Source organism: Callithrix jacchus, chromosome 17 (assembly GCF_049354715.1).
Source record: "Callithrix jacchus isolate 240 chromosome 17, calJac240_pri, whole genome shotgun sequence".
In the NCBI taxonomy this organism is placed as follows: domain Eukaryota; kingdom Metazoa; phylum Chordata; class Mammalia; order Primates; family Cebidae; genus Callithrix; species Callithrix jacchus.
In genome coordinates this window covers 34,501,823-34,526,449 of record NC_133518.1, presented here as the reverse complement: position 1 = coordinate 34,526,449, position 24,627 = coordinate 34,501,823, and the positions used below count along the sequence as shown (strand labels likewise).

Sequence of the window (24,627 nt, the reverse complement as noted above, 5' to 3'; positions counted from 1 at the left end):
TTTATTTTTAAAAATATAGTACTTAAGTGGACCGTGTGATGAGTTTTGACAAATGCCTATTATTGCTTTTCTTTTTTTTTTAAAGCAACGAGCCAAGGAATGTACTCATCCTGTTTTAAATTGCATTTGCAATTGGAACTGTATAAAAAGGCATTTCAATTTACATAGTCATTTTTTTGCTGTTTTCACTTCCTGTTAAAGCAGGGAACAACCTGGGGATTTTTGTTTTCTGGTAGAATATGCACAGTTTCAAGAAAGTCAAGAGTAAAGGTTAAGTTTACAGATTTCCAGTGACAGAGATGAAAGGGAACTAACTGTGGAAAAGCAAAGTTCAGAGTTGCGTTGCCTACAACTTTTTCATTTGTTAATTTCTAGAACCAAGTTTGAATGAGGAATCAAGAAGCCTGAATTCTAGAACCAGTGCTGCCACTAATGCACTGTGTGGCTGCTGGCCCATCACTTTACCTCTTTGGGCTAAAACTCTTTTTGTGCTTTTGGAATAACTTGTGTCCACTTTCTCCTTCTTCATGTCTTTTGTTTAAAGCTTTGCCTTTTGTGCACTGTTAACTAATCAGTCCTATTTCCTCTATCACACATAATAAGCGGGTAAGACGTGGACATGAAGTGATGCTGCCAGGCTTGGCTGGTGTATGCGCACTGCACCTTGAGTGGGTGCCAAGAGGGCCCTGGAGGCCATATCTGGACTGGCTCTGGTCCTGAGGGTCAAAGTTCACCTGCTCCTATATCCTAGTTTCACCTTCACAGATCCCTCTGTATACTGACTTGAAATATGACTTCCTTCCTTTTTTTTTTTTTTTTTTTGAGACGGAGTTTCGCTGTTGTTACCCAGACTGGAGTGCAATGGCACGATATCGGCTCACCACAACCTCCACCTTCTGGGTTCAAGCAATTCTCCTGCCTCAGCCTCCTGAGTAGCTGGGACTACAGATTTACACCACCATGCCCAGCAAATTTTTTTTGGATTTTTAGTAGAGATGGGGTTTCACCTTGTTGACCAGGATGGTCTCGATCTCTTGACCTCGTGATCCACCCGCCTTGGCCTCCCAAACTGCTGGGATTATAGGCGTGAGCCACCGCGCCGGGCCGAAATATGACTTTCTTAGTGATAAGAGTTACGGTTTTCATTCATTCACCACAAAAGTTGTAAACTCCTACTTTTGTGCAGGCAACCGTTTTTCACTTTTATTTGAAGAACATCCTAGAAGAGGTTACTTTAGCAATTCCTGAAATGCCAGAACCCTATGCCGGCTAAAAACTCAACACTGTATTTCACTTAAAAAACAAAATCAACTCCAAAGCCATCACCTCCACTTGGTAGTATGCTAATGAAATTGGGACACTGAGGCTGGGCGTGGTGGCTCACGCCTTAATCCCAGCACTTTGGGAGGCTGAGGCAGGTGGATCACTTGAGGTCAGGAGTTTGAGACCAGTCTGGCCAGTATGGTAAAACCTCATCTCTACTACAAATACAAAAATTAGCTGGGTGTGGTGGCATGGGCCTGTAGTCCCAGTTACTTGGGAGGCTGAGGCAGGAAAATCATTTGAATCCAGAGGCAAGGTTACAGTAAGCTGAGATCACACCATTGCACTCCAATCTCTGTCTTTAAAAAAAAAAAAAGAGAGAAGAAAAGAAAAGAAATTGGGACGCTGAGGTAAGCAGTCATCAATCCTCACTAAGCATTTGGCACTAATCTCTGAATTCTTTTGGGAGTATATGGTTGGGACTGAGGGAGTGGGTCACCTTGGATCAACCCCAGCACTCTGGATGTCAGCACTGGCCAAGTGTCTTCCTTCTCACTCGGTAAAGCAGGAGCAATCCTCTTCTTGCGCAGCTGCTAACACTGTCAGACAGAAATGACAGCCCTGGGAGGAGACCTGTACCACCGACAGTCAGTGGTTCAGATGTGTGAGCCTGGACCCCAGTGCTGTCATGGACCCATGTCATGACCTTGGCCCAATGACTGTTTCCTCAGTGAAAACAGTGAAAGTTCCAACCCCAGATGCAGTGGTAAAGGTTCATTGCACTTGCACACAATTGATGCTCAATAAATACCCATTATTCAATTAGGGAAATAAAGCACAACATCCATTTTTGGAAAATATTTATTAAAAAACTAGTGAATGTGGCAGAAAAACAAAACCAACACACACCTTTAAATAGCAAGCATATGACACACCGGTTATAAAGCTTTTCCAATCTACTGATCTAGTCTTTCACACCAGCTACTATCAAGTAGGGCTTCTGAGGGAAGCCATGTGTAAACGAGTCCCCTGTTCTAGTGGTGAGCAAAACTAATTACATGAGAACTAATGGCCATATGACTTGCTTTCTAGGCAATCCACCCAAAACACAAGTGAGTGACCAGATCTCAGGCGTGTGTTCATGTGGATCTGTAGTTCTAGTTTTAATTTGAGGGTCAGGGGAGGTTAGGGAATGAAACAGTAGAAAGACAAACAGTATCGGCAGAGGGCAATCTTAAAGCACCTTTAAAATCTGGACCCTTTCCCACAATTTAGCCCAGTAATTTTCAAACATTGCTGTTGAAAAGAATCACCAGATGAGACTGTTAAATTGGCAGGCTCCCTAAATCTGCAATTTTAAGATAAGCACTCCGGGTGATTCGATGTCTATTAGCCATCCAGTTTGAGAAATACTGTTTAAAATGCATTAAAACAATTCCTACCTCCCACAAACAAAAGTAAAGGAATCTGCTGACAGTCACTGTGCTTTTGTCAATGACAAGGGACCAATATGGGAAGGCAGGCAGGAAGGGGCCTCCCATTCCTAACACACTGATCTACAGAAGCCCTGTGCAACAGCCTGTCAAATGTTGTTTAGGATGTACATAAAATTTAATAAGAGAGTTGTTTTAGATCACAGAACAGCCTCTAAATCACCAACAGGCCAACCCCATTCATCCCAGGTTAATGAACTTTGTGGGGTCAATGCCAGATGGGAAACTGCTGTTCAAACAAAACACAGGTAACTGTTGGTCCTGACTTGTGAAGACATATGGAATAAAACCTTTATAAAAACCTTTATTAAACATAGAGCACTATGCTCACATAATTTGGATGGGTTACGAAAGCCACATCATGGACAACAAGTAGAAATAGTCACGTTGATTCCAAGGTTCCCATTATCTGCAAAAAGATGTGCTATGGCTGTGTCGAAAACCAGGCAGTCACTGTTCATGATGGCCGCAGCCACACCATCGTGAATGGACCGGGGTGTGGCCTCCCAGGTCAGTCTCCGCCGGTTCCCGTTCAACTCCAGTCTGTAGGCAAAGTTCTCGGCTTGCTTGCGGGTGCCAATGAGCAAGACGATGGCAAAAAACTGCTGGTGGCCTTCGTACTTCTCTTGTTTCTCCAGCACCAGCATGAAATGATGGCCGAAACATGACTGCATCATCACCCAGTCGACAGCCCCTGGCAAGTTAATGTCTGTAGCTAGAAAGACGATGTCTTCTCCCTGAAGGGTGGTAATGCTCTTGTGGGCGTGCATGAGATGGGACATCACAGCTTCCAGGGACCCCTGCCACTTGCAGGAAGCGCCAGGACAAGGGCAGGAGTAGGGACGGTATTCACAGATGTCTTCGTGTTCTGGCTTCTCTGTATGGTGCAGGGTTAGGGAACAGCCCGTGGTGGCATACTGCGGAAAAAGAAATGCATTGAGCCATGGGGCCTTCTCAAAACTTCTGTTGGTGCAACCCTCTATAAGTACTTAACTACTCTGTTTTCCTGGGCTTAAACTGTGTTCCTAACTACTTTTGCTCAAAACAAGTGAAATATTCAAGATTAAAGGTCTCAGTCTCTCTTCATCATTAGTGTTGTCATGCATAAAATCAAAGGTATTTCCTGAACCAGAAGTAGGCTGTTTTCCATGACCCTGTTCTACTGTCAAAAGGACAAGAACTAAATTCTTTTACGTCGCGCATCTCAAAATTGTTGAGCAAGTCCTGTAAAATCTGGCCTTCCCCATATTTTCTGTGAAGCTGTTTTTTAAAGAATTCAATTGCTTGGGGCTGGGGATGGGGTTGGGCAAGGAATATTATATTATCTCCAAATTAGTTTTTGCACAAAGACGACAGTGAAAACTATAATTCTGTTGTCCCTCTCCACTGTTTCCTGGCTCAAACTGGGGGCTGGCAGCCTGGCCATGGGGAAGGCTGCCCTTCGGTTCTTGCTCTTTACTGCAGGCTAGGGTAGCGAAGGCCTGGAGACCCCTTCATACTTATAGAAATATTACCCCACTGTAACCTTTTGACCTTCCCTCTGGGAGGTCTTTGCCCGTATTTTCTGGGTGGAAGGAAATCACATCTAAGAGCTACTTAACTACGAAGACTGCCAGTTAGTCTGGTTCTGGCCAGAGGAGGTTAAAATGAGAAGGGCCTAACCTTCCTCTCAAAGCTTGCTGACCCCCACCACTTCCTCAAGTTCAAGTGCACATGCTTCATGGCCAGGTATGTCAGGTCCTCACGACAGGCCCGGGAGGAAGCAGAATTAGATGAGTTTGCTGATATGATCAGTCTGCCCCTCAGACACTGCCTTAATAAGGTAGGAGAACAAAACTTTTTTCTCCCTTGCACTTGGGATGACATTCCTAATGGATGTGGCAAAAGACCACACCAACAGGAATTGGACTTCTCCTGACTCTCACAAGATGAAGTTGTTAATTCCTAGATACCAGATGGAGAATCAGCTCACAAGTAGACACCTGCCCTGACACTAAGCTGTTGTTCTGTAAAGAATTAAGGAACCTGAATCACCTTTTCAGGTGAAACTAGATGTCAGCCTTATACCCCTGGAGCAGAGAGTGGCAGGGGAACTGTCTGACTTACCACACTTGGATTCCCCTGCTCCACCAAGACAGGAAGGCACCAAATAAGGGCAGGGCCAGGTCATTTTTTTAAGATGCTATGGCCAGTTGCTTTTATAAAAAACCGCCACCGCTGTTTTTGCTTTGTTCTTCCCCGCTTTATGGAATAACCCCCCTTTTAAACTTGTAGTCAGTCAAATTCGAACCTTTATAGATGCATTTATCACTAGCAACAAGCAGATAGATACTATGCACTGTGCGCCTTCTCCATACAAGATGCTAAGCTACAGTCACTCAGAGGATTCTGAAGCAAAGATGACAGCCTCCACTCTTAGGGGGATTAGTCTCCCCTAATCAGGAAGGAGAGTGGCTTGAAGAAAGAAATGTAGCTCATCTTCCGACCTCCACTGCCCCATACCTAAGCGGATTATAATCCTCAACAGAAACCGGCAGAAATGTTTCACTCTTACTTACTTTGCCCATAGGAATTGTTTATCTTTTAAAACTCTGAACTAATTTTTAAAGCCTGAGTGTAAAAGAACTCACTCAGGAGAAACAAATTTATTTATCCATGTGTATTTATACTTTGTGTTCCTTACTTTATAAGGCCTGAAAAACAAATCCCTATTAACTGTGTTTTAAATCTAGGGTGCGGCTAAGAATACAGAGCCTCTTAATGTTCTTCTGTGAGTGACGGGTGAGACACTTCTGCCCAGAGTTTTGACAAAAAAACACACACACACAATAAAAATAGCAAGAACTAAGCCCAGAGCCTGGCAGATTCTCTGGCTGAAACAAGCCCTGAATATCTGAAGATGTTTCAAAATGAACTGTTCACCATAGCCACACAGGAAAATCCCAGGAATGAGATGAACTCTGGTCAAAGGCACACAGAAAGGTACCACCTATACCTCTGCCCAAAGCCCCAAACCATTCCTCGTTCATGATGAACTCGACATTGACAACAAACATCTATCCTCTGGCAATGATTGTATAACTTTTCCCGCTCAGGTAGGAGTATTTATACTCTGAATGATTTGCTTTGCCTTACAAGTCACATATTCAGCACTTCTCTCCACCCAAATACAGAGAACAGGGAACCTCCCAACTGCACAAATAGAAAAGGCATTACTTTGCATTTGTGTGGACAGCGATCTCATGTTTTTTTATAAGGATCTTGCTACATCCTCTATTAACTTAAATAAATAGTTTGAAAGCCTTAGGTGCTTACTCTGCTTTTCCTAAACAAGCAGAACTTTGAGGGCAATCTATTCCTTCTCTTTCCATCACAGGTAAGGTTCACATCTTCATAACCCCTCGTACCACTTTTATGATGACTAAAGTCTAAACTTTAACCCCCTACACACACACACACACACACACACACACACACACACAGACGCACGCACGCATGCACGCACGCCACATTTCATACTTACAGCAAGCTTGGCATTGTTCTGAAATGACATTTCAGAGCACCATGGGTGTTTGTCACTTTCATCAGGGGCTCTCATTCAGGGATCTGAGAGAGGACTTTAAGAGTTTGTGAATTCCCCAAGACTGATACGAAACTGTCTAAGTCCTTCTGAGCAGCAAACCCAAGTCTCACTGGTCCCTGGCCTTGGGCTTGTGTTTCCTTGAAGAGCTCTAAGGGTTTCTAAGGGTTTCCAGGGCTGAGAACCGCTATTTGAGAGCACAAGAAGGAATAAGCTGTGGATCCTGCCCTTGTGGTGTTTCCAGTTGAGAAAGACCATGTAATAAATTTAACAACTGTGTAAAGGAAGACCAGGAGGGCAACAGGTGATTTCAAGGTGGGACAGGGTTAGGAGAACAGGGTAAGAAAAGCTTTACTGTAAACCAGTGGATTGTGGATGGAATTGTTCCAAATGGTTCTAGCACAGGGCAAGCGGAGGTAACATGGGAATCAAACCTAAAGGAGGTTGGGTGCAGTGGCTCACGCCTGTAATCCCAGCACTTTGGGAAGCTGAGGCAGGTGGATCACTTGAGGTCAGGAGTTTAAGACTAGCCTGGCCAATATGGTGAAACCCCATGTCTAACAAAAAGTATAAAATATTAGCTGGGTGTGGTGGCATGCACCTGTGATCCCAGATACTTGGGAGGCTGAGGCAGGAGAATCACTTGAACCCAGGAGGCAGAGGTTGTAGTGAGCTGAGATCATGCCACTGCCCTGCAGCCTGGGCAACAGAGCAAGACTCCGTCGCAAAAAAAAAAAAAAAAAAAAAAAAAAAAAAAAAACCCCAAAAAACCCACAAAGAAACCTAAAGGAGAAGGCAGGTCAGGGACTTTCCTGACAATGGAATTTATATTTAGTTTCTCGACAGTGGCGCTACTAACATTTTGGACCTGGTAATTCTTTGTGATGGGGGCTGTGCCGGGCACTGTAGGGTGTTTAGCAGCATCCCTGGTCTCTATTCATTAGATGCCAATAGTAACCACCCCCTGCCCCTCAGCTGTGACAACCAGAAATGTTTCCAGGTCTCCAGGCATGGCCAAATGTCTCCTAGGGGGCAAAATGGCCCCAGCTGAGAACCACTGATTCTGATGAGAACCAGTCATTCTAATTCTCAATAATGACAAACCCTGGCTTCCAGGCAGCCGCAATCACAATTGCAAGGAGGGGCTCCTGCCAGCAAGCAGGTCCAGTGCGTCACTGCCCCACCCAATGAGCACTACCAGGGCAACTCAGGAATGCCAGCCCTGCCACACAACAGAACATGATCGCCTGCAAAGCATGGAGTCAGACCAAGGAGCCCGTTCTATCCGTTTTAGAAGCTGGATGCTCCCAGAGTATGGCTGACTGGTCAGGGCCCTGTGGTCCTTTGTGGCCTCACCAGGAGCAGAGCCCTGCGTTCCTAGGGTGCCCCTCCAGGGTTCTTTCACTGCACACAACAGCTCAGGAGTCAAAGACTGAGTATTTTGAGAGAAAGAAATAATTTACATCTGCCTTCACACCCTGGCCCGCAACCTAACACACATAAAATACAAAGTTCACAAATACACTCTTTTTGGAAGCGGGTTCTAATATTAACTTCTTTGGTTTGCAGGTTTGCAAGGAGAGAAAAACAGCCCTGAAAGTACCACTCCCTCAGGAATAAGGCAGCAGCATCTCACAAACCAGGAACCAGCCATTAGGGGCCCCCGCCAGCCTTCTCTGGCATCTGGCAAGAAAGTCCTGAGGTTTCACTTTTCATACTCTGGCTAGGGCTTGGCCCACAAAATGTGAAAAGGTCAAGGACTTGTGCGTTTGAGCTGGGAAGGGCTTTCCTTTAGATGTCTGGTTCTTAGCTGTACCCTCTTGTTATTGAGAGAAGGCACCTGGGCTGGTTCACAGAGGGCTGCCTGTGTCTCCTGCGACAAGCCCACAGCTATAAATGAGATTTCTCCTTTGGGAAATATCTGCTCATTTCTCCCAGGGGGGGAAAGAGGTTTTAAGTAAACCTCTCTAAAGAACACACGCACACACACACACACACACACACACCCTGAAAACTAAAGAAGAAAATAGGGAGGTAGGGCCGGGCATGATGGTTCACACCTGTAATCCCAGCACTTTGGGAGGCTAAGTTGGGTGGATCACCTGAGATCAGGAGTTCGAGACCAGCCTGGCCAATATAGTAAAACTCTGTCACTACTAAAAATACAAAAAAAAAAAAAAAAAATTAGCAGGGTGTGGTGGTAGGTGCCTGTAGTCCCAGCTACTTGGGAGGCTGAGGCAGGAGAATTGCTTGAACCTGGGAGGTAGAGGTTGCAGTGAGCTGAGGTCATGCCATTGCACTCCAGCCTAGGCAACAAGAGCGAAATGCTATCTCAAAAAAAAAAAAAAAAAAAAGGAGGTAGATGATGGCCCAGCAGAATGAGAAATAAAAAGATGCTGAAATCCCATTTCTGACTTCTCTTTAGAAACTTTTCATGTTGCGGTGGATCAAAAGTCTTGTGCAAATGTTTTCTGCCATTGAGATGCAATGTGTAATCAGGACCCTCATTTTTTAGGTCTTTGCAGAAAGCAGCAAATAGTTCCCATTCTTTTCCTGGGTGTGGGGTTTGAAGGCTGTATTTAAGTTGGAATTTAGGCAGGGTTTTTCCTTTTCAGCATAGAAACCCCTTCAGACACAAATACACACAATGAGATATGTCAGAACACAGTAAAACACAAGACACCTGTTATTTACCTAATAAACACAGTTACACTGAGTTTACTTATGAAATGAACATACAAGCAAAATAAGCCTTCTTAGTAGGGTGCTAGTGAGGGTCACGAATGCTGTGACTGGTTTAGAACAAGTCACACAACCTGTTTAATTAAATCTGATTCCATGCAATTCAAGAATGACGTACTGAACCCAACAATCAACAGTCTCCTCAATGGGAGGGAGGAGCACGTGCTCCACAGAAGCACATCTCTTTTGGGAACTGTGAGGTAACCACACTTCCTAGACCGGTGTACCTCCTAGGAAACAGCTGAAATTTATTAGCAAAATACCTGCCAGCACCTCAAATGAGAATGTCTCAAGAAAAATAAACCATAATCAATATTTTGGTGTTGATGCTCTTAAACTTTTGAATTAAATCCAAGAAACGACTTTCTCTTGGAGTAAACAAAAGCAAATGGTGCTTTCCTTCAATCTAAATAAGTTGTGATGATCACAGAATGCACACTGACGGCTAAGTGCAATGCATAACCCTAGAATGAGAAACCAAACTTCCTACAAAGGACATTGGGGCAAAAGCTGTAATTTGAATATGGACTGTGGATTAGATAATAGGATCTGCTGTGTGTCAAATGTCCCTATTTTGGTAACTGTGCTATGATTATATAAGAAAATAATTTTACTCAAGCCTGTAATCCCAGCACTTTGGAAGGCCGAGGCGGGTGGATCATGAGGTCAAGAGATCGAGACCATCTTGGTCAACATGGTGAAACCCCGTCTCTACTAACAATACAAAAAATTAGCTGGGCATGGAGGCTGAGGCAGGAGAACTGCCTGAACCCAGGAGGCGGAGGTTGCGGTGAGCCGAGATCGCGCCATTGCACTCCAGCCTGGGTAACAAGAGCAAAACTCCGTCTCAAAAAAAGAAAATAATTTTAGATGAAACATAGTGATGTATTTAGGGGTAAAGGACAAGATGCCTATAATTTATATTCAAATCATTAAAAAGTATATGTATGAGCAGAAATAGCACAGATGATAATGCAACTGGAGCAAAAAGGAAATAACTGGTGAATCTGGAAAAAGACTCTGAGGGAATTTTTTATGCTATTATTGCAACTGCTGTGTAAGTTTGAAATCACACCAAAATAAAAACATGGCCAGGCAAGGGGGCTTACACCTTTAATACCAGCACTTTGGGAGGCTGAGATGAAGGGACTGCTTGAGCCCAGGAGTTTGAGACCAGCCTGGGTGACATAGGGAGACTCCCGTCTCTATAAAAAGTTAAAAAAAAAAAAAAAAAGCCAGGCCTTGTGGTGCACATGTGTAGTCTCAGCTACTTGGGGGATAAGGTGAGAGGACTGCTTGGGCCTGGGAGGTCGAGGCACAGTGAGCCATGATTGTGCCACTGCACTCCAGCCTGGGCAACAGAATGACAGATATCCTGTCTCAAAAATAAATACATAAAAACATATTAAAGAATATCCAGGGACTGAATTAGCATATTTATCCTTTATGGGATAGAAATGGCGTATGCAGAATTGGTTGAATTAAGTTTTATCATAATAGTGTTTGTTTAAAAAGAATATATACCTTTAACTACACAACTTCATGTAAATGCAACTGAAGTTGGTAGTTTTTCTTTTACAAGAGCCTCTGTGAGACTGTAGTGAACCAATGCAACTTTGCAATGAGAAATGAACTGTCATAATAACCAACACTTCTTTGGCCCCTAAGACAATGTATTCTCCACTGTCCTCTGACAAGTCTGTGGCCTTGGCATGTAGTTTCATTATTAACACCCCCAGTGGTCCAAGGTAAACTCCACTTTCCTCCGGGCCAATTTGAAAGATGAGCACCAGGAATAAAATTTATCCAAGCCCTCTTTTTCTTTTGGGAGGTGAACCTGGAAGTGGGAAGAAGAGCTATATGAGCTCAACTGGAAGGATGAATTTACACAGTGTAATTTATTATGTATGATTAGCAGATAATTCTGACTTATGCAAATGGGAGCTGGCAGCTAAACCTAGTATAGATCCATGTAACGGTAAAAGTTACATTTTAACCATCAGTCAAACTTTTAAAAGGACTTCTAGCAATTCAAGCTAGCTGTTTTGTGATTTAAAATGTTAATCTGCTCCACAAAGACCACTGAATGATTGATCACAGGTTATTTTCCAGTTAATTTACGCGTGTGTTAATTTTGCTTATTCGTTTACTGATTCATTGCCTGCTTCTTGCCCATGCAGTATTTGTTGATAAATGAACAAATGTTAGATTTATCTGCAGAAGATGGAATGTTTTCCACCATGTTAAGTTTACTTTAATTAGAAGTTTTACTGTGGAACTTAGAATTTAAAAAAATGCAATAGACCTTGAGATCATGTAGGAAGAAATGTTTGTTTTTGATTTCAGGTACTATGGTTTTGTCACTTTTGAGAAAGGTGTTTCACATATTTTATTTACATAACTATTTGGAGTGAGAAGGTTTTAATTTTTTTTTTTTAATTAAAACAATGGGTCTTGCTTTGTTAGCCAGGGTAGTCATGAACTCCTGGCGTCAAGCTCCTCCCACCTCGGTCTCCCAGAATGCTGGGATTATAGGTGTGAGCCACCATGCCTGGCAGTGAGAAGGTTTACAGCTCTTCTGAGATCTTACCTAGACTGGAAAACATCAGCACCGTTGTCCTTTTGATGGCTGTATGTCCCTCTTGCTTAAAATATGTTTACAACAATGGTAGAGTAGCTGCGATTGCAATGCAAGTACTTAGTGTCCTGTGTGACTTTGAGCCTACCAAGTCCCCTATGAGTGGGTCTATAAAACGGTCTATGACTTACTCCTTGACTACTGCTAACAGTGGAAGAGTTGTGGACTCCTCAAGTTAATCATGTTCAGGCTTGGGAGGCAGGAGAAAGTGAAATCTGTTCTTGTGACTTATTTATAATACTGAACCTGCATCTGTCTAGCATCCTTCCACTAAGAACCTTAGCGCATTTGCACTTAACTGGAATGGTAAATTCCTGAACTGCGCTGTGAGGCGGTGTAAAGAGGTAATCAGGCCCGTCAAGGTGACTCACACCTGTAATCCTAGCACTTTGGGAGGCTGAGGCGGACGCATTGCCTGAGCTCAGAGTTCAAGACCAGCCTGGGCAACATGGTGAAACCTCATCTCTACTACAATCCAAAAAAAAATTAGCAGGGTGTGGTGGTGAGCGCCTATAGTCCCAGCTACTCGGGAGGGTGAGGCAGAATTGCTTGAACCCGGGAGGTGGAAGCTGCAGTGAAGCCGAGATTGCATCACTGCACTGCAGCCTGAGCAACAGAGCAAGATTTTGTCTCTTAAAAAATAAATAAATAAAAAAGATAATCATCAACCAATAGTGCAGTAACGGTTTTATGGACAGTGATATGAGAAGGCACTATTACTCAGCACTAGAACTGTCAAACAGTGTCACCAAACAGTGGTGAGATTAAAGAAACACTGTTAACTTTACTGCATTTCTTCTGGGGAAGGCAATTCTAATTAAAATCCTGGGCCCAAAAATCTGTCTGTTTTGCCTAAAAGAAAGTCAACAAACCACCTTTTAGCTTTCTTACTAAGAGGTGTCGGGAAGACTTTGGCACAGTTTTTTCTTTCTTTTTAAAAAGAGAGGGCCCTGCTCTGTGCTCAGGCTGATCTCCAACTCCTGGCCTCAAATCATCTCCCATGTCAGCCTCTCAAAATGTTGGGATTAACGGGCGTGAGCCACCACAACTGGCCTGGCATAATTATTGCTGCAGAATCTGAGAACATCCTGCTATCCAGGGAGGGTGTGTTTAACTTTACGAAGACTCCCTGGGCTGGCAGGGGTTTATTTTTAGTCTTAGAAACTTTAAACAAAAGTTGACTTCTCATCCGTCCATAGCCACAATTGGCAGGTAACCACACTTTGTCCCGGAGAACCAGTTTTGTGAGGTCCCTTCAAAGTGCATGTTCAAGCAAACAAAGCACCTCAAAGAGCAGAGTTAAAGGCTCTCTGCTGTGTGGCCAGTACCGCACGCACCCTTTCAGTATGCCCTCACTCTTCCGTGCCAGGTTCCCACCTGCACAGCCACTCAACTGCCCTGACAGTTCTTCAAACAGCTCTATTCCCCTCAGCAGTCTTTATTTCTCAATGAAACCAATGACTTCACCAAAAGACTTAAGTGGTAGGGTTGTAAGATTATCAGATAGGTTTGGTACAGGCTTACACCTGTAATCCCAGCACTTTGGGAGGCCAAGGCAGGAGGATCACCTGAGGTCAGAAGTTCTAGAACAGCCTGGCCAACATGGCGAAATCCCGTCTCTACTAAAAATATAAAAATTAGCCAGGCGTGGTGGCGTGAGCCTGAAGTCCCAGCTATCAGGAGGCTGAGGCACAAGAATCACTTAAACCCGGGGGGTGGAAGTTGCAGTGAGCCAAGATTGCACCACTGCACTCCAGCCTGGATGACAGAATGAGTGCATCTCAATATTTTTTTTAAAAAAAGATTATCAAATAAAAATACAAGATGCCCAGTATCTCTCAGGGAATATTTGGGATACTTATTACTCCTCTCTGGCCCCACAAGTTATTTGTTGTTTATCTGAAATTCATAACTGGGCATTCTATATTTGACTTGGCAACCCTAATAAGAAGGCTCTGGTAACAATGGCATCCCTGCAAAAGCCACTCCTTGAGTCTAGAATGGGAAGAGGGATCACTGTTCCTCAGATGGGCACAGAATAGGCAAGAGGTTGCAGTGAAAAAGACACCGTATATGTAATGAGTCCAGACTGGAGTTTCTGTCCCCGAACTTAAAATGCATGAGTGTGGGCGCCTAGCTCGGGCCACCTATAAGCAAGACAAGCAACATCCTTCACAAACAACTCTGCTGGCTTCCCATGCAGCCTCCTTATGAGCTTCCACCCCTTCTTTCTTCACGGGCAAAACACTGCGCATCTTTCGGCATGCAGCTGGTGCCACGGCAGCGAGGTCTTCAGACTCCTAGCTCCTAGTACTTCAGAAAGGCTCTGCCTCATTGGCACATCGGTCTCCACCACTAGACTCAGAGTTTCAGAAAGAGAAGGGTGAGCAGAGGCAAGAACTGGCCAGGCAGATGGGTTGTGGGAAAGAGAGGGCCTGGAACTGCAGGAGATTCCAAGGCAAGAGTGAGTATGATGTAAAGTTAGTGGATAGGTCAGCAGCCGCCAATTCCGGGCTGACACTGAACCAGGGAGGAAAAGCAGGCTGCAGCATTAAGAACACCAAACGCTAACACCCAGTGTCGGCGCTGCTGGGAAGAAATGGATACTCAACTGTAAATGATTCTAAGGGAGAAAACAATTTGGTTCTACTATCAAAAAGCTTTGATTTCTCAGGCTGGATGTGGTGGCTCATGCCTGTAATCCCGCCACTTCAGGAGTCTGAGGCAGAATCACTTGAGCTCAGGAGTTCAAGACCCAGCCTGGGCAATGTGGTGAAATCCTGTTTTTACAAAAAATACAAAAATTAGCCAAGCATGATGTTGTGTGCCTGTAATCCCAACTCAAAAGGCTGAGGTGAGAAGATCACCTGAGCCCAGGAAGTTGAGGCTTCAGTGAGCTTTGATTATGCTAATGCACTCCAGCTTGGATGTTAGAGTGAGACCCTGTCTAAAAAAATAAACCCACTTAGATTTCTGCAGATACCCTTGGGTTATACCATCCAATTTCAAGGAAATTATCTTTAGGAAATAACTATTTTTTTTGTGTACAAAGATTTGGTTATAGCAGTGTTTTTAAAAAAAGTCTCAGTAAGAAAACAGAACTTAAATGACCACAAATAGGATCTTGATTAAATAACTCTGGTACTGTTATAGAAGTGCAATATTATGCGGTCATTAAATGTGATCCTAAGGAATTTTGATCACTGTAGAAAAGCAGTCACGATGTGTTAGATGAAGAAGCAGATTATGAAACGGTGTGGACCACAGGGTTCCCCCTCTGTATTGGTCCATTCTCCCATTGCTATAAAGAAATACTTGAAACTGAGTAATTTATAAAGAAAAGAGGTTTAATTGGCTCATGGTTCTGCAGGCTGTACAGGAAGCACAGCGGCTTCTGCTTCTGGGAGGCCGCAGAAAGCTTCCAATCATGGTGGAAGGCAAAGGGAGAGTGAGGCATCTCACACGGCAGGAGCGGGAGCAAGGGCAGGAGAGGTGCTTTATACTTTTTCAACAACCAGATCTCATGAGACTTACTGTCATGAGAACAGCACCAAGGGGATGGGGCTAAGCTATTCATGAGAAATCCACCCTCAAGATACAGCCAGCCACCTCCCACCAGGCCCCACCACCAACACTGAACATGAGATTTGGTGGGGACACAGATCCAAACCATATCACCGTCTCACCTGCCTTTTTTTTTTCTTTAAAGAAAACTCCGTTGATGTAGAAATAAGTTTGCAAGGATGTATGTAAAATGGTATAGTGGTTATCTTTAGGTGAGGGGGATTATAGAAGATTTTAATTTTATACTGTTTTCTATATGTTCTACATTTAAAAATAACGTTAGAAAACAAAATATGTAAAAATATACAAAATATAATACATATAATTTCAAATGCTGCTTAATCTAACCAGCCCTCTCAAAAGATTTAAAGAAATGAAAAAAAAAAAAGCCTTATCACTGAAAAACCAATGCAAAGGCCAACTTACACAGCTCTATGAAAATGCTATATGATAAGAGTAGGAAAGAGAAGCACATTGGGAAAATCTACGAGAAAAAAATAAGAACGATTCCTTTTTCTCTTTTTCAAGTTTATGCATGAACCTGGCCTCAGACATCAGCTATTTGGTTTCCATCAGCTTCTAACCATGCACATTTATTTAGTGCCTGGGCTGTGTGAGGCACTTTACATATGAATTATTACTGTATTTCGTCCTCACAGCAACCTTGAGGCTTGGAGGTCACCAGCCAGTCACAGTGTGGCTGGAGTTGGGATTTGGACCAGGAGGCTAGACTAGGGGCTGCCCTCAAAACTGCCAGAGTAAGAGGGATCCTGGGGGTAAAAGGGACCAAAAGATACTATCTTTGTTGATTCAAAATTTTTAAAGCAGTGCATAGGCCTGCACATTTAACAAAGAATATTTTTCTTTTCTTTTCTTTTTTTTGAGACAGCGTCTCACTCTGTTACCCAGGCTGGAGAGCGTTGATGAGATTTCAGCTCACTGCAGCCTCGATCTCCTGGGTTCAAGTGATCCCCCAACCTCAGCCCTCTGAGTAGCTGGGAATATAGACACAAGCCACCATGCCCAGCTAATTTTTATATTTTTAGTAGAGACCAGGTTTTACCATGTTGCCCAGGCTGGTCTTGAACACCTGGATTCAAGCGATTCTCCTGACTTGGCCTCCCAAAATACTGGGATTACAGGCAAGAGCCACTGCACCTGACCAGGAACATTTTCCATCCCTCTCTTTATCACCTGTGGGCAAAAACTGAGAAGAGGATAACCCTTTATTCTATAGATGCAACACAGTCTATAAAAATCATTACCTAAAATCTCTACCAAACTGGAAATGAGGAAAACAACAGTTTCCCAATGTAAGGCAAAGTTGATAAAATTCTGTAGAGCATTTTCAGTATCCCTCAAAAGCCTTAAAAGGATACCCCAGTGCTTAAAATAAAGATACATTTGATCAGGAAGACTTTCTTATTTTCCTTTTCAGGAAGTCCAGAGTGGAACCACATTCAAATACCCTGTGTATGATCATGTCCTGAAAAACTCACCAGCAATACAGAGTGGCCCCAAATGCTGACACTGGCACACAGTTCAGCAAATGTGTACCTGCTGTATGCCCCTTTCAAGGAGTGAGGACCTTGTGGGTTTGAATAAGCACTGCCACGTCTCGCAAATTTTGTCAGAAGCAAAAGTCTGATGCTTAAGACATTTTACAGTGAGGACTTACTATAGTCATGTATACAGCACTTTTTATGGGGCTTCAGAAAACAGCTCTAACACAGAACGGGAGAGTCTAATCCAATCTTGGGCTGGTATTTTATAGGCCACACCTGCTGTAACTTTTGGTAAGCCTCTGTTCTGGTTATACTAAGGCTCAACTTCCACTGATAATGATTTATTCCAGTTCCAGGTTGTGGTGACCTGTGAAAAACCTTTAGCCAATTATGTGTAGAATCACCATTAAGCTTTAGTACTGCCATATAGTATTCTAATGCTTCTGCTTTATACCAGGAGTAAAATACAATGAAAGGTGTATTATCAGTTTTGTTCTTTAAAATCTTGAGCCTCGGAGTTAATATATGTGGACTCTAGTCCTTGCCAGTTCACTCTGTGTTTTTATGGGCCAACCTTGTCCATGTCAGGCAGTAGTGAGGACTTCAGGGACAATTTCCAAAGTAAACAGTTTTATCTTAGGAGAATTCTGGGGGTTAGGAAGAAATTTTTGAAAGTATTTTTGGCTACTCAGCTTGTGCTTCCAGGTGATCCCCCCGTCACACCCTTCCAAGCACCCTAATACCACCCATCTTCCATTCCATATGGTGACGCAACAGCCCTCAACAGCAGTTCTAATCTGATTTCCGAGCACCCACCAGCTAGGTGTTGTCTCCATTCTTTTTAATGGATGAACAAACAGGGTCAGGGAAGTCTGTGAGTGTACCGAAGTCACACAAAGCCAGGACGAGAACCCAAGTCTTCTGTTTCCTGCTCGCGTTCTTTTCACTAGGACCGCTTTCTAGATTTTACAATTTTAGGGTAAGAAAGAACCTTGGGATAATCATTTAGTCCAATCCCTTGTCTTAAAGACCCTCAGGTGCAAAAAAGAAACTGATCTATATAGAGTCAAACATCTAGTCACAAGGACATCATCTGAGGTTTCCTGGTGGCCAGAAAAGAATATTCTCCTGGCAAAATAAAGATAAAAACAAGTTACAAAGTCACCAACAGTTAGGGCCTAATAGATTTCCAAAGTTCATGTATGGCAAGAGTTAAACGACAACTTCCAGGCTCAAGGAATGCGTCTATAAGAGAATGAGATCAGAGGCGGCATGCTGGCAGCTGGAATTTGGCCTGGAGACATGGTTGGTTTGGCCTGCAAGTGCTGGCTGTAAATGTGAAGTCAGCCAATGCTGGAAAAAAACTGAGATATTTAACATAAAATCCAAGCCGGTCACGGTGGCTCACATTTACCATCCCAGCACTTTCGGAAGCCGAGATGGGAGGATCGCTTGAGCTCAGGAATTCAAGACCAGCCCAGGTAACATGGTGAGGTGTCATCTCTTAAAGAAATAAAATCCAGATTTCTGGCTTTTCTTGAAAAAATCTAAAGGTCTGATATGTCTGCACCCACATCCCTACCCTAACCAATCAGCCAGAACTGAGTAAAGGCTGCCTCTTGGGAGGTGGTACCATTCCCTGGCTCTCCACTGTCTCCACCACTCCTCCAGGTCTCCCTAACCCTGAGGCCATGCATGCGTCACATGTCTCTCTCCCCTGCATTACCTGGCCCTGCTCCCATTTAGAAACTTTGTCTCCACTGGCCTAGAGGATGCCACGGAAAGTCGTTTAAACTTCCAACCGTTTTGTCTAATCTGACTTGGTTTGATTTATGTATTTATTTATTTTTTAAGAACATAGACATTGTCACAATTCAACCACAGGGAAGACTTGTCTGGCTGAGGATTTCAAATTCCATAATGATTTGGAGATACGCTACTAGAAACTTTCAGCGAGGATAAAGAAAAGGTATCACAGTGTAAGAAGGCTGGAGTGGATTAGCATTTCTCACAGTTGGGGAGAGAAATACTTGGCTGATATCAAAATATGTCATGACACGAATGTGTCAACCTTCACTTCTCCCCCTAAACCCACACACTGAAGGGGTGATTTTAAGTCCGAGAACAGGATGTCAAAAGTTTTCAGGCATGGAACAAGCCATAGAATGGATTAAATAAATACCCCAAGTGGAAGAAAGCCATAAACTATTAGACATATCTTTTTTTTAAATTTGAGATAGAGTCTTGCTCAGTCACCTAGGCTGGAATGCAGTGGCACGATCTCGGAACTCTGTTAGGCCCTAACTGCAACTTCTGCCTCCTGGGTTCAAGTGATTCCCCTGCCTCAGCCTCCTGAATAGCTGGGATTACAGGTGCCCGCCACCACGCCTGCTAATTTTTGTATTTTTAGTAGAGAGGAGGTTTCACCATGTTGTCCAGGCTGGTCTCAAACTCCTGACGTCAGGTGATCGGCCTGCCTCAGCCTCCCAAAGTGCTGGGATTACAGGCATGAGACACCACCCAAAGATCTGAACTAATAATGCACCTGGTTCCCTGTTATCAAAGCTGCTGGCCGAACTCTAGGCTTTAATTAATTACCCTACACCTAAGTAGGGTAGCTATTGGCAATATATCCATTTTTTGGCTAACTGAAGCAGTCTAAAGATGTGATGATATTCCACAAAATACTAGGTTTGTAGGTCCCCGCCGCACCCACCCCCCGCATCTTCCTACCCGACATACCCTACAAAATTCCTGCCAATGAATTTCATAGTGAGTATGTATGTTGTCATTTTGGGATGGTCCCATCAGAGGCCCATCTGGTGAACTCATCGAACCAGATGGTTTCGTTACTGGTGTCAACCTTGAGTTATGATTCAGAATGTTGGAGTATACACTCAGATTCGAAATCCCTACGTAGTAAGGCGTAGGACAAAAGATCTGTGCCTTTGAGATGCAGGTGCATGGACTGGTCCACTTACTAGCTGTGTGATTTGACAAGTCACTTCACACTTAACCACTCTGTAGGCATGAGTTTCCTCATCTGCAAAAAAAAAAAAAAAAAAAAAAGGCCAACTAATAAAAGCTGACCCCTACGAAGCAGTTGGCAGACAGAGAGCGTCCAATAACATCCAGATAGACTCTCTTCTTTTCACGGAACGCTAGAAGCTACAGGTTTTCAGAAGTCAAGCAGTCTCATCTCTCATTTACAGATGAGGAAATCAAGGCCCCAAGAGGTGGTCTTTCAGGCAAACAGTGGCAGTGCCAGGCAGCTCTTGAGATGTGGGCTCTGGTCCTTAATTCAACATTGTTTTTTTTTCACATGAGCCAGCCCATGAGAGATTCTGAGAGCAGGTGGGGACAGTGAAAAGGCAGTCCTCATAATTTCTAGGAGCCTCAAACTGTAGGCCAAAGGGCTAGGAAAACAGACCTACCTTGTTTTAAGTTTGACGCCGGCCTTACCACTGACAGTTGTTTCTCATCCTCTACGGCTAACACATCTTGGTTGGTCGCTGGGCCTATGTATACATTCAAGTTTGGTTTATCTAGACTAACTGGCTGAGCTGCCTGCCAATAGTTTCGATTATTGATCAACCAAAGGTGAGGCATGCACACTTCAGCTTTATACAACTCACACACATACACACACAAAAGCATCCCCAAGATCACATTCTAAGCTTGGTTCCTGGTCTGTAGGAGAATGGTTGACCCTTTTACATTTCAGCTTGCAAAGTCATGGCTTTTCCCAAGTGCATTCTTATAGAGACTCAGAAAGTTACTGACATGTACAGAAAGGCTGAGAATCCCTGATTCCCAGAACTACTCTTCAGGATTGATTTCACTAGCCTGTCACACGTTAGGAAAGAACATACGCTTTCATAGGAACCAGAGTTCTAGATCCTGAAAGTGAAACTCCATGCTCCTTATAGCATAACTGTTTCCTTCCCCTTCTCTTGGGAACAGCATGATTCTATTATGAGGTTGTGTTTTAAAAACAAATGATAGATTACTGACTAATACCAAATGCTCATTTGTGAACTATAACTCACCTAAAGCCATTTTTTCTATTAGCCACTGCAGGTTTAAGGGAAAGTAAAGGGGTGAGAAAATGACTCCCCAGAAATCCTGTGGGGCATCCCCCACCCCTACAATATGTCTCAGACATCAAATAGCCACTCTATGTTAACTACCACCAAACCTTTTCCAACCACTAGTGTGTCACCTTTTTCACAACCCTAAGACAACTATGCAAATACTTTAAACTTTGAGAAACTGGGCTGAGTGGATTACTGAGCATTATATGAGGAGAGGTTGAAAGCAATTTATTAAGGCTGCCTGAAACACCACAGTCCAAACACTGATTCAAACCCTTATTTAAATATGCTATTTTAAACTTGATTTGTGGCAAGGCAGCAGACCAAATTAAATCACTCATTTACTGACCTGAGCCCCAAGCCTGAATTCTCTGGTGGATTATTTTTAATTTAAAAATGAGCTCTTGTCCTATAAATAAGCAGCACCAAGGAGAAACGCAAGACAGCCTAAATGGCCCAAGAGGCAGAACAAGTTACTTGTACAAAAAAACTGGAAAGTATTAATGACATTATTTCCACTTCTAATTTCAGAAAATGAACTTTCCAGATTTTAATGAAGTAATGTAGACAAGTATGTCTGTGAAATTGCTCCTGAAGGTTTCCACGTAATAGCTGCAGATAAACAAATGTTCTAACATGATCACACAATGCAATACCATGCAGCCATTTAAAATACAATGAAGTCGGCTGGGTTTCAGACATAGAGAAATATGTGTGATAATATGAATTTTAAAACAGCAAGTTGCAGATGCCATTTCTGGAGAAAAACTTGTATCTCTGTGTGGGTATTAAAAAAAACCTCCCTGACATACACTGACATCTATGATTCTATGTTTAGCTGCGAGGGTGTATGTGTGTATATATAGTTTAAAAAGATACACATTAAACCTAACAATGGAGGGAAAGGACGGGACAGGTCCTGGCCTTTCATTTTACTTCTTGTCTTAATGGTTTGCATTTTTCACAAGGGCACTGAAAACTTTTTACATTAAATAAAAAATGAAGTGATGAGCTTTCAACAACTCAAACAACAGCTCTTGAGTGCCCTGTTAATTTCTTGATTGACTGTTTTCACCCCACTTAATACAAAAACGCAGCCACACAACTCCTCAGTCCTTCCCAGTCTTTGGAAGGCTAGGAGAGAAAAAGGCGTGGCTTGCAGGGTTTTCTTGTAGCTGGAGGAAAACAGGCTCTAGGGGTCCTTTTTTTAGCTACACTCTCGAGAACTCCCACGTGTCAGGGGTGCGCAGAAGGTAGATGCGGGGTGCAGGGCTCCAGTATCAATTCAGCCAAGCCGAGTGCTGGTAAAGGGTGTGTTTAGCTTGCCTGTTTCCTCCCTCCTCAATCCCCACAGTTTCTCGGTCCAAGTTTTAGTGGTGCGGCCCATCCTTACCGAGCGTACCCGAATACACATCTGCAGAGGACTCGGGCATTGGGGCGGGTGAGTGAAAATGTTCTAAAGACCAGCGAATGCCAATTAATCTGGGGTCAGTACTCGGTAAATTTCAACCCAGAGCTACTACTTTCAAAGTGGGCTTGAGGGAGGGTGAACGAAGTGTAAACATTTTTTTTTTTTTTTTTTTTTTTTAGGAGAGATGCTGACCGCCTCTCTGGGCCTGCGAGTGGGTTGCAGAATACCGGAGTCCCTGAGGTCACCGGCGGAGGTGCGCGGGCTGTCCCTGGACTTACCTTACAGGGAAACAGGACTGCTGAGGCCACCTTCTCCATAGCCAGGTTCCTGATGCTGGGCGTCAGGGCGCCCCTGCACGTCGGGCAGCAGCTCAACTTCTGGCGGCATTGGTTACACACCAGGTGCCCAGCCTGGCACTGCAGGATAGGAGGCAGGACATAGTCAAAGCAGACCGGACACTCAAAGAGCGAGGTCAGCTCGTGGTGCTGCGGGGACACCGGGCCGGCCCCGCCGCCACCGCCGGGGCCCGAGATCACCGCCGCCGCGGCGGGCACCGCGGACGAGCCGGGGCCCGCAGCCGAGATGGTGGCGGCGGCCGGGGGCGCAGCCGGGGACGGAGTGTGCTGGGGCTGCGGCGGCGGCTGCTTGCTGCACGGTTTATTAGCGCTGGGGCCGGTGGAGGACGGGCGGCTCATCGCGCTCCGAACCAACCATGGAACTGCGGGCGCCTGCCTGCCGCGGGGCCGCCCAGGTCAAGGCGGTGCGCGCCCCGCGGGCAGAGAGCTCGGAGGCAACGCCACGGCGCCCAGCCCAGGTCCGCGCGGCGGAGACGCTTGGCGCCCGGGAGGCGGAGGGTTGGACCACGCGGATGCACTCCGCAGCCCCCGGAGTTCCGAACGCGCCTCCGCAGTTCCGAACACGCCTCCGCGTCGGACCCCGCGCGGTGCCCTTCTCCCGGCGCGGCGTCCCGGGCCCCGAACCCCGAACCCCAGCGGTGCGCGAAGATCCCTGGCCCACCAGCTTCTGGAGCGGCCGCTGACGCAAGCCCCGGGGGCGCGCGCGGACGTGACGCCTGGACACGTGTGCGGCCGCCCAGGCGCGCGGGGACTGGCAGAGCCACCCTGCGCCGGGGCGCTGGCTCCACCCGGCTCCAGCTGGCAGCGCAGGGGGCCGCCTAGCGCCGGCGCTTCCTGCTTAGGCTGCGGGCCGGGCCTGCGCCAGTGAGCATGCCTAGATCGCCACAGCCTCGGGGGGTTGTGTTTTCCAGATTGGGGAGGGGGCCACCCTCGGGAAGGCGTCGCCGAAGTCCTTTAGCCACACCCCGGGGTGCCTGGCTGACTCGTCCCTCGGCTCAGACGAGAAGGGCAACTTCTGGCAGGGCGGGAGCGTGGATGGTGGGTGGGACCGGACGCGGGCGGGCAGGGGCGGGGCGCGGGCGCCCCTGCACTGGTCGGAAAAAACCGAGAGGTGTCTGTTGGGGTTGACTCACCAGCGCGCAAGAGAGGAGGGCGACGCTGCCTCCTGGGTTCTGTGTTCGGAGTCAGGACGAGAAGCTTTGGGTGGGAGCAGGGCGAGGGGCTCGAGTTGGGTCTGCAGTGGGCACAGGACCTAGTTTTGTACAGTTAATGGTGGGTTTGAGTAAAGGCGGGGGAGGGGGGCGGTGGGAAGGAAGGAAGCTCCCTTTATTCCTTTCCCAACGGACCTGAAGGAGGCTTCATTGAATTGAGCGCCCCTGGCTTGTAGAGCAGGAGGAGGAGGCATTTCATGGACAGCATTGGCTGAGAGTTCGAGATCATCTCGGAATGCCAGAAATGTGGGTTGGGTCGTGAGGTCTCTGAAGACAGTGGGTGAGCCTCCAGTATAAGGCGCTGCGTCCTTTTGGTAGAGAGCTGGCAGAAGTCCGAGTGTTTGTTGCGCGGCTAGGCCAGCCTGTGCGCCCATCAGAAGCGCTAGCGAGGGCAGGGTAGCCCGGAGTGAACCGCATGTTCAACTGTGTACTCCGAGTTAAACTGTTTTTCTGCAAACTTTGCTTGAGCCGGTGACTCTGGAATTGGGGAAAGGGTTACCCTAGGTGGCGGATATTTGTAGGAGACACAGAGGTAAGGACCAACTGTTAGGAATGTGTGAAAAGTGGTTTCCTCCAACTGTAAAAGTGGAATAAAAACAATACCTATCTTATGGGGGGGCAGTGAGGAGTAATGAGTTTGATATATGTCAAGCTCTTAAAACTACGCAGAGACTCCATCTCAAACAAACAGAAAAATCAACCTTGCCCATCATAAGCACTGTTTAAACGTTAGTTGTTATCTTTTAAAACTATTATTGGATGCTTAATAT

The 24,627-nt window shown here is 45.2% G+C and overlaps 1 protein-coding gene across 1 annotated transcript; it reads right to left on the bottom strand.

The window, feature by feature from the left end:
• Positions 1-2,110: 2,110 nt before the first annotated feature.
• On the bottom strand, positions 2,111-23,332 carry SIAH2 (siah E3 ubiquitin protein ligase 2). The gene is made up of 2 exons (XM_002759492.6): positions 22,569-23,332; positions 2,111-3,673 (listed from the first exon to the last, which is right to left on the bottom strand). Exons 1-2 carry the CDS (start codon positions 22,983-22,985, stop codon positions 3,116-3,118), a joined length of 975 nt encoding a protein of 324 aa, XP_002759538.1. The 5' UTR covers positions 22,986-23,332; the 3' UTR covers positions 2,111-3,115.
• Positions 23,333-24,627: the final 1,295 nt, after the last annotated feature.